General features: G+C 42.1%; 1 protein-coding gene across 2 annotated transcripts; it reads left to right on the top strand.

Moving 5' to 3' along the window:
* The first annotated feature begins 645 nt into the window (after nucleotides 1-645).
* akap8l (A kinase (PRKA) anchor protein 8-like) lies at nucleotides 646-10,422 on the top strand. 2 transcript variants are annotated; one of them, XM_053616292.1, is made up of 13 exons: nucleotides 646-847; nucleotides 1,715-1,753; nucleotides 2,967-3,168; nucleotides 5,011-5,524; nucleotides 6,321-6,441; nucleotides 7,614-7,666; nucleotides 8,059-8,092; nucleotides 8,188-8,293; nucleotides 8,412-8,568; nucleotides 8,695-8,800; nucleotides 8,969-9,099; nucleotides 9,192-9,287; nucleotides 9,456-10,422. In XM_053616292.1, exons 1-13 carry the CDS (start codon nucleotides 823-825, stop codon nucleotides 9,864-9,866), a joined length of 1,995 nt encoding a protein of 664 aa, XP_053472267.1. In that variant the 5' UTR covers nucleotides 646-822; the 3' UTR covers nucleotides 9,867-10,422. The 2 variants fall into 2 exon arrangements, with proteins under 2 accessions (XP_053472267.1, XP_053472266.1); XM_053616291.1 differs by having other exon boundaries at nucleotides 654-847; nucleotides 8,056-8,092.

The following is a 10,422-nucleotide window of genomic DNA, read 5'->3' as shown; positions in this document are numbered from 1 at the left end:
TGTACGTTTGTGCTTTGGAAGGATATTTCTCTGTTAGACGTTGTAAGGTTAAATAATAAATTATGAAGTATATAATAATTTATAATAATTATAATAAGGACATGAATAAATAATAATACACATTTGGACGTTTATTATTTATCAGTATCATGACATCATAAAAGACATCTATTTTATAGAACTGATTTTAAGTGGGACTTTGACTATAATGTATATATGTATAATGTATATATGTATAAAATATAATGTTCGACTTGAAGGAGGAGTATTATTATAAAGGAGAGATGAACCGTTCATGATAAAACAAAAAAAAGCAATCTTCAGGCAACAAACACGCCTCGACTGAGTAAAGCAGTAAAATGATAAAATATGAATGAATAATAATCAAAACAAAAATGATTTTACTCCTAAGATACAAAATGGTAAAACAACGTAATAAAATAATTAAAGCTGTGTACCTTTAATTGCGCTGTTCCATCTACGCAAGATCCCCCTCCCCCAGTAACAGAAACAGCGCTGCTGATTGGTTGACCGCTCTCGTTATGTAAATATCCCAATACTACAGTTGGACCGTTGAATGTCACTCAAAATTCCATCCAATAGGATTCGTCTGTCTGTCCGCGAGCGCTGCATACTAAATAGATTCTTCCCTCCCTATATAACGCCGCTGTGTCGTGTATATCCTACTCAAGTCTCATGCACCCTACTAGTGCACTACGTAATAACACAGGACGCTATTTGAGGTTTAACCCACTGATCCCCTGCGTCTGTTCGTCTGCGTGGACTTTGGAATCTTATCTGTGAATATTTCCTTGTGTGAATATGGACGGTCGTGGATATGGATCAGGTAAATGATTTTAAAGTGTATGTGTAATACAGGCTTTTTGAGGTGCTGTTTTTGAAGCGAGCGTCCAGCTGTGTAGAAGATGACGACTGGCTAGCTGGCTAGCTGAAGTGTGTGTCGGTTAAAACGTTATAACCAGCGCCATTTTGTTTTACACAATTCTCCTTCTGTATTTATCTCGCGTTTTATACGGTGTAGATGTCATTCTTTTGTTTGTCTGTTAATGAATTAGCCGTTCTTAGTTCGCGGCACTGAACTGCTGGGCCTGAGTGATACTAACAAAGGACGGCTAGTCAGGATGATCCAGCTTTAGCGTTAGCATGACTAGTATCTTGCCCTGTGTCGACGTCGTACACTAAATAAGATATAATGAGATTCAGGTCTTTACACAAGTGCACTACAGTGGTTTATATTATAATCTTTTACGACCTGTATAGCACACCACAGACTACTGGGAGTCAGTACTGCACAGGGTGTATTGGCTTCTCCACTATATGTAGTGCGCTTAAACAGGAAGTAGAATTCCAAATGGCTCCCTAATCTGTGTAGTGTACCAAAATAGACACGACTCGATTCAGCCCGACATACAGTGTGTTCATTGTCTTCTACATTCTGTATAGTTCACCACGGGCCTTCTGGACCTTCAGATTCCTGCTCATGGTCTAAGGGGAATGAAATGATGTGCGCTAAATGTGGTGTCCCTCTAGTCCTGTACACGTGCAGATATTATTAGCCATACCAGAGGATGACCCATAAGCTAGGTTAGGTAATGAACAGTATGTGTTGTGTAACAGTCACGTTATGGCTGAGCAGGAAGCATCACTGAGAGTCCTGACAATGCTCATGTCTTCTTCCTGCTCTTGTGGACAGGTTTCTCCAGCTGGGGTGGAGGAGGATCTTCCAGCAGAGGTGAGACATTTTGGATTTCTAAACGAACCCCAGTGTTCAGTATAAAATGGTGCACTTATATAGAGCTTTTATCCAAAGTGCCTTACACTGTGTCTCATTCACCCATTCACACACACTCACATACCAACGATAGCAGAGCTGCCATGCAAGGCACTAACTTGCCATCGGGAGCAACTTGGGGTTCAGTGTCTTGCCCAAGGACACTTCGGCATGTGGAGTCACGTGCGCCAGGAATCGAGCCGCCAACCCTACGATTAGTGGACAGCCCGCTCTGCCACAGCCTGAATCACAGCCGCCCCAATACTGGAGTTTAATACACTGGACTGATGTGTATATACACACACACACAACTGAACACCAGGCTTTTTTTGTTGCTACTGTATTATAAAAATATAGTATCTTATTTGTCACTATATACACTTTACCTGGCTGCTACCACAAAACTGCCATGTTCATATTTGGTATAAGCTAATCTGCTGAATACTCAGTCTTAGCATGTTATGTTTACATTTATACCAGTTTTAAATGGTATTGTTACTCCTTGGCACCTATCTTTTGCACTACCTGTATATCGGACACTTCCACACGAACACTGTGTACAGTTTGGCACTACATTGTCTCTTACTGTACCTACTGTCCTGTTTTAGTAGTACTGTACTGTCCTGTGTTGGCACACGTCTGCACGTGGACTTTATGTAGAATGTGTAGATCTTATTTAGTTCTGTGTCTCATGTGGTTAGTGTGTTTTATGTAGCACCATGGTTCTAGAGGAATGTTGTTTTGTTTCACTGTGTACTGTACCAATGTATACGGCTGAAATGACAAGAAAACCACTTGAATGTGGAAATGGAGAACAGCCATAAAGTTACGTATAGATTATGCGACGTTCTTTCGATATCGGTACTGATACTAGTACCTGTCTGATATACCAAAAGCTATAACCTAACAACAGAAACCTAGGCAGAGACGAGAAGGTCCTCTTGGATCTTTACTGTGTGTAAATACAGTTAAAGTCTATAGATTGGTGGTTCTCAGCCTGTATTTGTGGATGTCACACGTTCCTCTGCTCCTGTCGTTGGATATGAGGCAGCAGAATTCCACTATTGAGAAGAATTAGCTCCGGAAGCACTGTGGGGAACATGTGATATATTCACAATTATCGCAGTTGGAGTGAAACATATTTGCTAACTTGATTTGCTGCTTTAATTTTCAGGGTCTGGCAACTACGACCTGTATGGCTATAAGGATTCCATGTCTGGTGGATATGGTGGGGGACCGATGAAGAGAGGTCTGTCTGGTTCACTCCTGTCCTCTGCTGGAGGAAGTGCAGATGACGTGATCGCTAAGATCAACCAGCGGCTGGACATGCTAACACAGTTAGAGGGAGGGATGAAAGGAGGGGGTCGAAGTGACAGGTAGGATGGATGGATATTTTTTTTTTCTCCCTCCTCTGAATTCTGATTATTTAAGTCACAGGTAACGAAAGAGACGGGCCTGTAATAGGCAGAACCGAGTCCGAAAGTTTTCTATAGATTTGTAACGAAGGTTCATATTCCAGCTCTACAAACTTGCATATGATTACAGAACTAGATCTTAACTAGAAGGGGTCATTACTCAAACAAAGGTGTCTATTCAAACGTTCATGTCCTAGCTCTTTAATGATTGTCCTATAGTTAGCATGACTTGATCATCTATACTTCCCAAGTGACCATAATGGTGGGTCTGTTGGTGCTGTTATTGTCTTTCCTGATCACCTTTGGACCTCATTTATCAATCTTTTAGTAAAGCTGTGTGGAAATGTTTTTGGGGCCAAACCAAATAATAAATGTAAACCAATCAGGTTTACAAAAGTTTCACTGAAATAAGTGTTTTAAACTTGACCGCATAATCCCATATATAAACTCACAGTAACTTTTTGTCAATTATATGATTTGAGCCCGAGCTGTCAAGTCTCCTTTTATGTGAATCTACACAAGTTCATAGGATACCATCATTTATAACAGAATATAACCACGTTTCCTGTGTAAATGCTCCTGCAGTTGATTTACAGATGAACTTGTTTGCATCTAGTATGATAAGTGAGGCCCAAAGTACATATTTAAGTGTACTTGAATATACACTTTGTTCTATAGTCAGTAGCTTCAGGGTTCAGTAGTGATTTGGTTTCTCTGTAGTGCTTAGGATTGCTGTTTTGGTTTTATATGTATAAATAATACACACACACAAACACACAGCTGGGATAGTGACCTAGAGGCAGTAAATTCAAGCTTTCATCTGTGGTTTAGCACTGCAGTTTGACCATGGCAAGACAACATAAGTAGATGTAAGTTGCTTTGATGGCACCAACACTAAAGTGTTTTCTAGATGTTTGTAGTGGATCTGAATAGATAGGCCTAGATCATGAAGCAATATACTTGTTGTCAAAACATGGCACTGGCAAACAAGTGGTCAATTCAGAGAACACTTCTTTAGATAGGAGTGCTAGGACATTTTTACCCAGTGATGTCCCCGGTGCTCTTGGTGTGTGTTCCCACTCTGTGTCCCTAGATTGGTTGTTCTTTGGCGGTGGCTTGCAAGATACCATTGGTTGCCAAAGGATGTTCTGAAAATATTTTCTGACCCCTCTAGAGCTTGTTTCTGAAAAACTGACTCAATGTCTCCTAAGATTCAGTTTTTTGAAGCTTGCCCAAGGGCAAAGGGAAGTCTGGTGTCTGATGATCCAATGTATTCCCATTTATTGACCTTTTTATATCCTGGTGCTGCTCATGCTTTAATGACAAAATCCCCATCACTGAAGCCATTCCTTCACCTATATACCTGTGATGTATGGATCTTTTTACTTGAGCCAAACTATATTCGTACTTGACCCAGACAATAATTCAGTAATGCCAGTTTGTCCCATCCATCATTTTGGAGGCTCTCCTTTTATCAAACTTGGGCAACATCCTCCCTATCCCAAATTGCAAAGGATCAAGCGGGAGTGCATGGGTTCACAGACCCTTCACGGACTATCCAAAGTGCTGTCCAATTGGATATCGGTGTGGGGAATGGCTTGGATGAATGACAACTTGCAAGATGCAACTTGTCATCCAAAGATCAGTGTGGGTTTCTTTGGGATATTTTTAAGATAAGTTAACTTACTAGTAGTAAAACATTTAATGGAAAGCAGGAGAGTAAATTAATCAAAGGGAAAGTGAAAGTATGACATTAGAGGTGCCAATGCTTCATCTCTACTTGCTCTGCACCTCCTTCTGCAGGTTTGACCAGTATGAGTCTTTCGACTCGCGCTCCTCTGCCCTTGGCCCCCGCGATCTCTACAGATCTGGTAACATTGTATTTGGTGACTCCCGGGGCGACATGATGGCCCAGCGTGGAGGCATGGGCTTTGGGGCGATGGGTGGAGCTGGAGGGGGTGGTGGCTTTGGCGGCTCTGCCTCCCACGGAAACGCCAAAATGCGGCAAGCTCGAGATGCTTTCTCAGGCTCCGGCTGGGGTGCGGGACAGAGGTCCCAGCACAGGGGCGGAGGGCCAGGCGGGCGCGGCTTTGGCCGTAGGCAGGATTCCTCTATGATGGGTGGAGGTGGGCGGAGTGGGGGGCAAGGCCACTCCCCCTCAGGGCGAGGCAAGCTGCCATCGCTCCTGAGCCACCGCATGTACCCCGAAAGTGGGGGGTTCCAGCCTCATCATGGCTCCCAGGACTATCCTGTCCGGCACTTTGGAGGGGGCAAAAACCTCAACCGACAACGCACCCGCAAGAGACCCCTCAACCGAGTAAGTACCTCCAGCAAAGCACTGGACTTGAACCATCAACCCACCCCCAAAAATAAATACCCCTCCTAGTCCAGCCTGCCCAGCCTGTCGAGTGGAGATACATGTGGAAATTGCAACATTTCACTCCACCTGCCACTCTAAACATGTCCAACAGGTCACGTCTGGTGTAGTATCCCTGTAACGCCCCTCAAACAGACAGACACCCACCCAGTGCATGTAATAGCCCATGATAGCCCAACTCACCAGATCCAGACAGATTTACAGACAGTCCTGATTTCTTTCCCTCTTATTTGTTTGTCCAATGGGGTGCTCAAAGATAGACTTAGGTTTATTTATGTAATATTGGTAGATTAGGCAGTACTATTATTCTACATCTGTAAGCCCCATGTTAAAAACACCCCTAAAAACTATTAATTTAAGAAATAAGTTATCCTCGTCAAAGATTTGGTTACCATGGCTGGGTCTTAACAAGTTGATGCAGTGTGTTAACAAGTTGATTGAGTTTGTGTGTGTAAAGGTAAGTGCATGTGACATTTATCATGTCATAATGTACAGTGTTGTGATGTTTGTCCTGTTTCGACTGTGTGCTTGTTAACCTTTTGTAAACTGTGTAAGCCCTCTGTGGTGTGGTATCTTCCCTTGTTTTAAAACCGTGGTCATGTCATGCCATGTCTGTCTGTAAGGAAATGTGTGTGTCTGAGGTAATCTGTGTGTGTTTTGGTAATGTATTTATTTATATTAACCTGATCATTGGAGACCGTGTGAGTTGGTGTTTTGTGTGAACGTGTTACTGTAGCCACCGGTAAAGTCTCAGCGTGATGGACAGAAGAAGAGGAAGCAGACCCCAACCACAGCTGATGAGCCTGAGTCTAAAATGGGCAAGACCGAGACCGAAGGAGATGATAAAGCTGAGAAGGGTACCTATTTCCTCGTTTCAACGTGACAACCCAACGTTATAGTGTTGATGCATCAAAGTAGCAACTCTAAACACTTTCCATTAGCTCGTTACAGTGAAGTCTTTTATTATTCCTACACAAACATGGTTTGTTTGCCAGAAGCCCATTTTGTTGGTAAAACTAGCCAACTAGCATGGCAAACTTGACAGAAGGCTACAGTAACAAGGAGTTTTTGGCATCCATCAGTAAATATTGTTATATGGTGCTGGTATACTGTAGGCCTGCAGACAGAGATTGATTTTAAAGGTGAAATGCCTATATTTCGTGGACCATGATATGGTCTATAGGCCGTCTCCAATTGGCTGACACACATGCATCTATTCAATCAAGTTGAACTCGGGCAAACCTTTCTAACAGACAGCAGTAGAGGTTGAGCGATAGTGGATTTTACCGCCGATATCCGTTTAATCAAACGATAGCTTTTAAAATTGATGCTGAATGAAAACGAAGTAAAATATTGCTGAACTTTATTAGAAAAATACAGTACTCATTGTTACTGTAAGTAACGCTCCAAATAAAAATAAAGACATCCAAAATGAGTCAAACACTTAAAATAAGAACAAAATTTCTGTTTTTTTATTTCGCCTCTAGAGGCCGCTCTCGCACTGTGTAATGACGGCAGACCCTTCTCGCAACTGGGGAAAAACTATCAGTGTGTAGTTTTGCTGATAAAACTATTAAATCGTTTGACCTCTAGTCGCCGGAGAGTAATTTTCCTTCGACCTGTCCGTCAACACGTTTATTCTCATTGGAAGCAGTAGTAGTGTTTACGCTTGTTAGACTGACAACTATTGCAGGTAATCACTTTGTTTTGGGGTTTGATGGCAGTGAAGGGTCTACATGTCCTTTTTTAATTATTATTATTTTTAATAAATACATTTCAGAAATGATAGCTAAGGTAATAAATTCATGTTCTGTTAGGAAAAGAACATGGTTGTTTCAGTGTCCTTTTAAATGTGTAGAATATTACATTAAATTATTTTTTTCTCTTTTAAATACATGAAACGTAACTAATATCGCAGAATTAGCTAGCTAGCACACAGAAGAATGGAACGTTTCCACTAAAGTAACAGAGTAAAGAAAACGCTCTACTATAAATCTGTAATTAACCTGGACCTTTGTGACTTGTCCAGCAAAAGCAGCAGAACCAAAAGAAGAGAAGAACGATGATGCAACTACAGCCACTGTAAGTTTAAACTTCTTGTTACTAGTCAAATGTGGATGAAAAAATGTTTTTGTTTTGAATGAATAGTGAACAAAAAGCTAGCATGGCCATTAATGAGTATGTTATATGAAGTATATGTTGTAGTTATTCAGATATCAGTTTAAGTAAGTTGAAGTTTAATGGCCATTTAGTCATTCTTTATTTGCTTTACAAATATTAACAGAACTTTAAAAACTTCGGATGGATGTTGAAAGTAACTGGGTGTAAAATGCTAGCTCATGTATTCGGTGTCTGAAACAACTGCTAGCTTTAGAACCGCCGGTTGCCAGATTGGTTATCAGAGAGTTGTTTACGAAACGGAACAGAAAGCTAATGAGGTGTTTATCTGAAATTGCATATTGTTTCTTTAGCAGGAGTCTGAACCAGTGGCTGAAGGAGAGAGTTCTGGTGAGTACCTTGATGTTCTTGTTAAATCAAGTCCATAGACTCTGCTGGTCCACACTTAGATGTTATATATCCCTCTTTCCATTTTTCTTCTGTAGATCCAGGCGTTAAAGGAGAAACTTCTCAGTCAATGGCAAAGCAGCAGGGGAGACAGACTCCACCCTCTGCTTCTAAACTTAGAAAGAGGCGGGGCTTCTTTGAAAGGTGAGAAAAATGCAGATGTTAAAAAAAAATCTATTAAAATTCAGCATTGCTATAATAATATTAATAATAATAAAAATAATCCACTGTGATGTACTGATTGGTCCTTTTTTTCTGGCAGCCGTGCGATATCCAGGGTGACGTTTGCGTGCTCCGTCTGCAAGTTTCGCTCGTTCTACAGCGAGGACTTGACCGTTCATCTGGAGAGCAAATTCCACAAAGATCACTTCAGGTTCCTCTCCAGCCAGCTATCAAAACCAACCACCGAGTTCCTGCAGGTACTACAGCGCAATTCCCACAGCTGCCTTTGTGAAGCCGTAGTGTTGTCTGGACACCAAAAGAAGAGCTTGGTGTGTGTGTGTGTGTGTGTGTGTGTGTGTGTGTGTGTGTGTGTGTGTGTGTAGGAATACATAAACGATAAACATAAGAAGACTGATCAGAGAATCGGTCAGCTGGAGAACCACAGTGCCACCATCTGTCAGGTGTTAAGAGAACAGGACCTGACCAGGGGTGAGTTGCTGTAGGTTTGTGTTCATTTTTTTTTTTTTGTTTGGTTTTTTTTTTGTCTTGTCTTGTTTTCCTTCCCCCCCCACCCCCACCCCCACCCGGTAGTAGATTGTTTGATGCTGAATACAATGTTGTGTGTGTGTGTGTGTGTGTGTGTGTGTGTGTGATCAGACATCGGTATGGAGCATTTCATGAAGAAGGTTGAGGCGGCATACTGTTCGGCATGTGATCTCTACATCCCCATGCAGTTCTTACTCATCCAGAAGCACCTCAAATCTCCTGAGCACAACTACAACCGCAAGGTCCACACACATGTGCACTCTCCCATCCACAAACACTTCATAAATCCTACAATCATTGTCATGACCTTTGACCCCGTCACTTTCGGCTGTAGGGGATGATGGAGCAGTCGAAGAGGTCAAGTCTGTCCGTGGCTAGGAGCATCCTCAACCACAAGGTCATCGGAAAGAAGCTGGAGAGCTACCTGAAGGTGTGTTTAAGTGTCCGGTTGTAAATTATTTATTTTTAAGACAGTTTCTGTTTATGGGAATTACATTTGTATTACTTATTGGATGAGACTTTTAAGGCATGGAGTCTGGAATGAGTGTAGTAATATTTTAAACCATTTTGTATTCTCTTTTTTTCTTTGTGCTATCAGGGTGAAAATCCTTTCACTGACAACCAAGACGACCAGGACCCCGAGGACTCCATGATGGAGGTGTCTGAGGGTGATGCAGAGCTAAAACAAGAAGGGAAACAAGAAGAGGCAGAGCTTGCAGATGTAGTCGGGGAGCCTGAAGCGGCAGGCAATGGTGATGGACGTGAAGAAGAAACGAAGATGGAGGAAGGTGAGGGAGGAGTGGAAGAAGGTGAGGGAGGAGTTGAGGAAGGAGGAGAAGAGGAAGGCAAGGGAGGAGAGGAGGAGGAGGAGGAAGACGACGACGACGACGACGACGGAGGAGTCCAAGTGAAGGAGGCGGAACCTGAAGGAGCTGAGGAGGTTGATGATGTAGATAACATCCTGCATGGGGAAGACGATGACGGAGGAATACCTGTGATAGAGGATTAGCCACGCCTCTCCTCAGTGTGCTGATGTTCCAGGATCAGCTGGACTTGTTAGAGTATCGTATCCAGTTACACTGATCTGAGATCAGCGAGAACTGTTTTAAATTTGTAGTTGTTTGGGTAGATGAATCCACATGCTGATCCTGGAACAGCCCTGTTGTGGAATGCGTGTATCCTAATCTGGGTGGGTGGTCAGGGGGAGAAACAAAATCTGCACCAACCCACATAGTCACATTTGCTGTCACTCTCTGGACCAATTAATTCGATGCTCCTTCTCTTCTTTAGCCAATCAGATTTGAGCTATGTCTGTGAGGTCTGTAAATTCACTCGGTTGTACACGTTTAACAGGACCGCTTCCTCGGTGTTCAGGTTTACACTTCTGATTTAGTTTTATTTGTTGTGATGACGTTGATGTCACCTCTTTCTTTGTTTCTTTTATCTTTTTATTTAGTTTGTGTACATGTGATGCTGAAGAGGGAGGAAACTCTCAAACAATCTCAAATCTCCATCTAAAAACCCTTTGTTTTGCCTTCAGCTGAAAATAAATGTTTGAAAAATGA

This window comes from Ictalurus furcatus, chromosome 26, assembly GCF_023375685.1.
Source record: "Ictalurus furcatus strain D&B chromosome 26, Billie_1.0, whole genome shotgun sequence".
In the NCBI taxonomy this organism is placed as follows: domain Eukaryota; kingdom Metazoa; phylum Chordata; class Actinopteri; order Siluriformes; family Ictaluridae; genus Ictalurus; species Ictalurus furcatus.
This window is presented reverse-complemented; position numbering and strand designations above follow the sequence as displayed.

Coding starts and splice junctions, on each gene's coding strand:
- akap8l (XM_053616291.1), top strand. CDS start 823: ATGGACGGTCGTGGATATGGATCAG. Junction 1,754..2,966: donor AGGAGGATCTTCCAGCAGAG/GTGAGACATTTT, acceptor TTTAATTTTCAG/GGTCTGGCAACTACGACCTG. Junction 7,667..8,055: donor ATGATGCAACTACAGCCACT/GTAAGTTTAAAC, acceptor TTGTTTCTTTAG/CAGGAGTCTGAACCAGTGGC.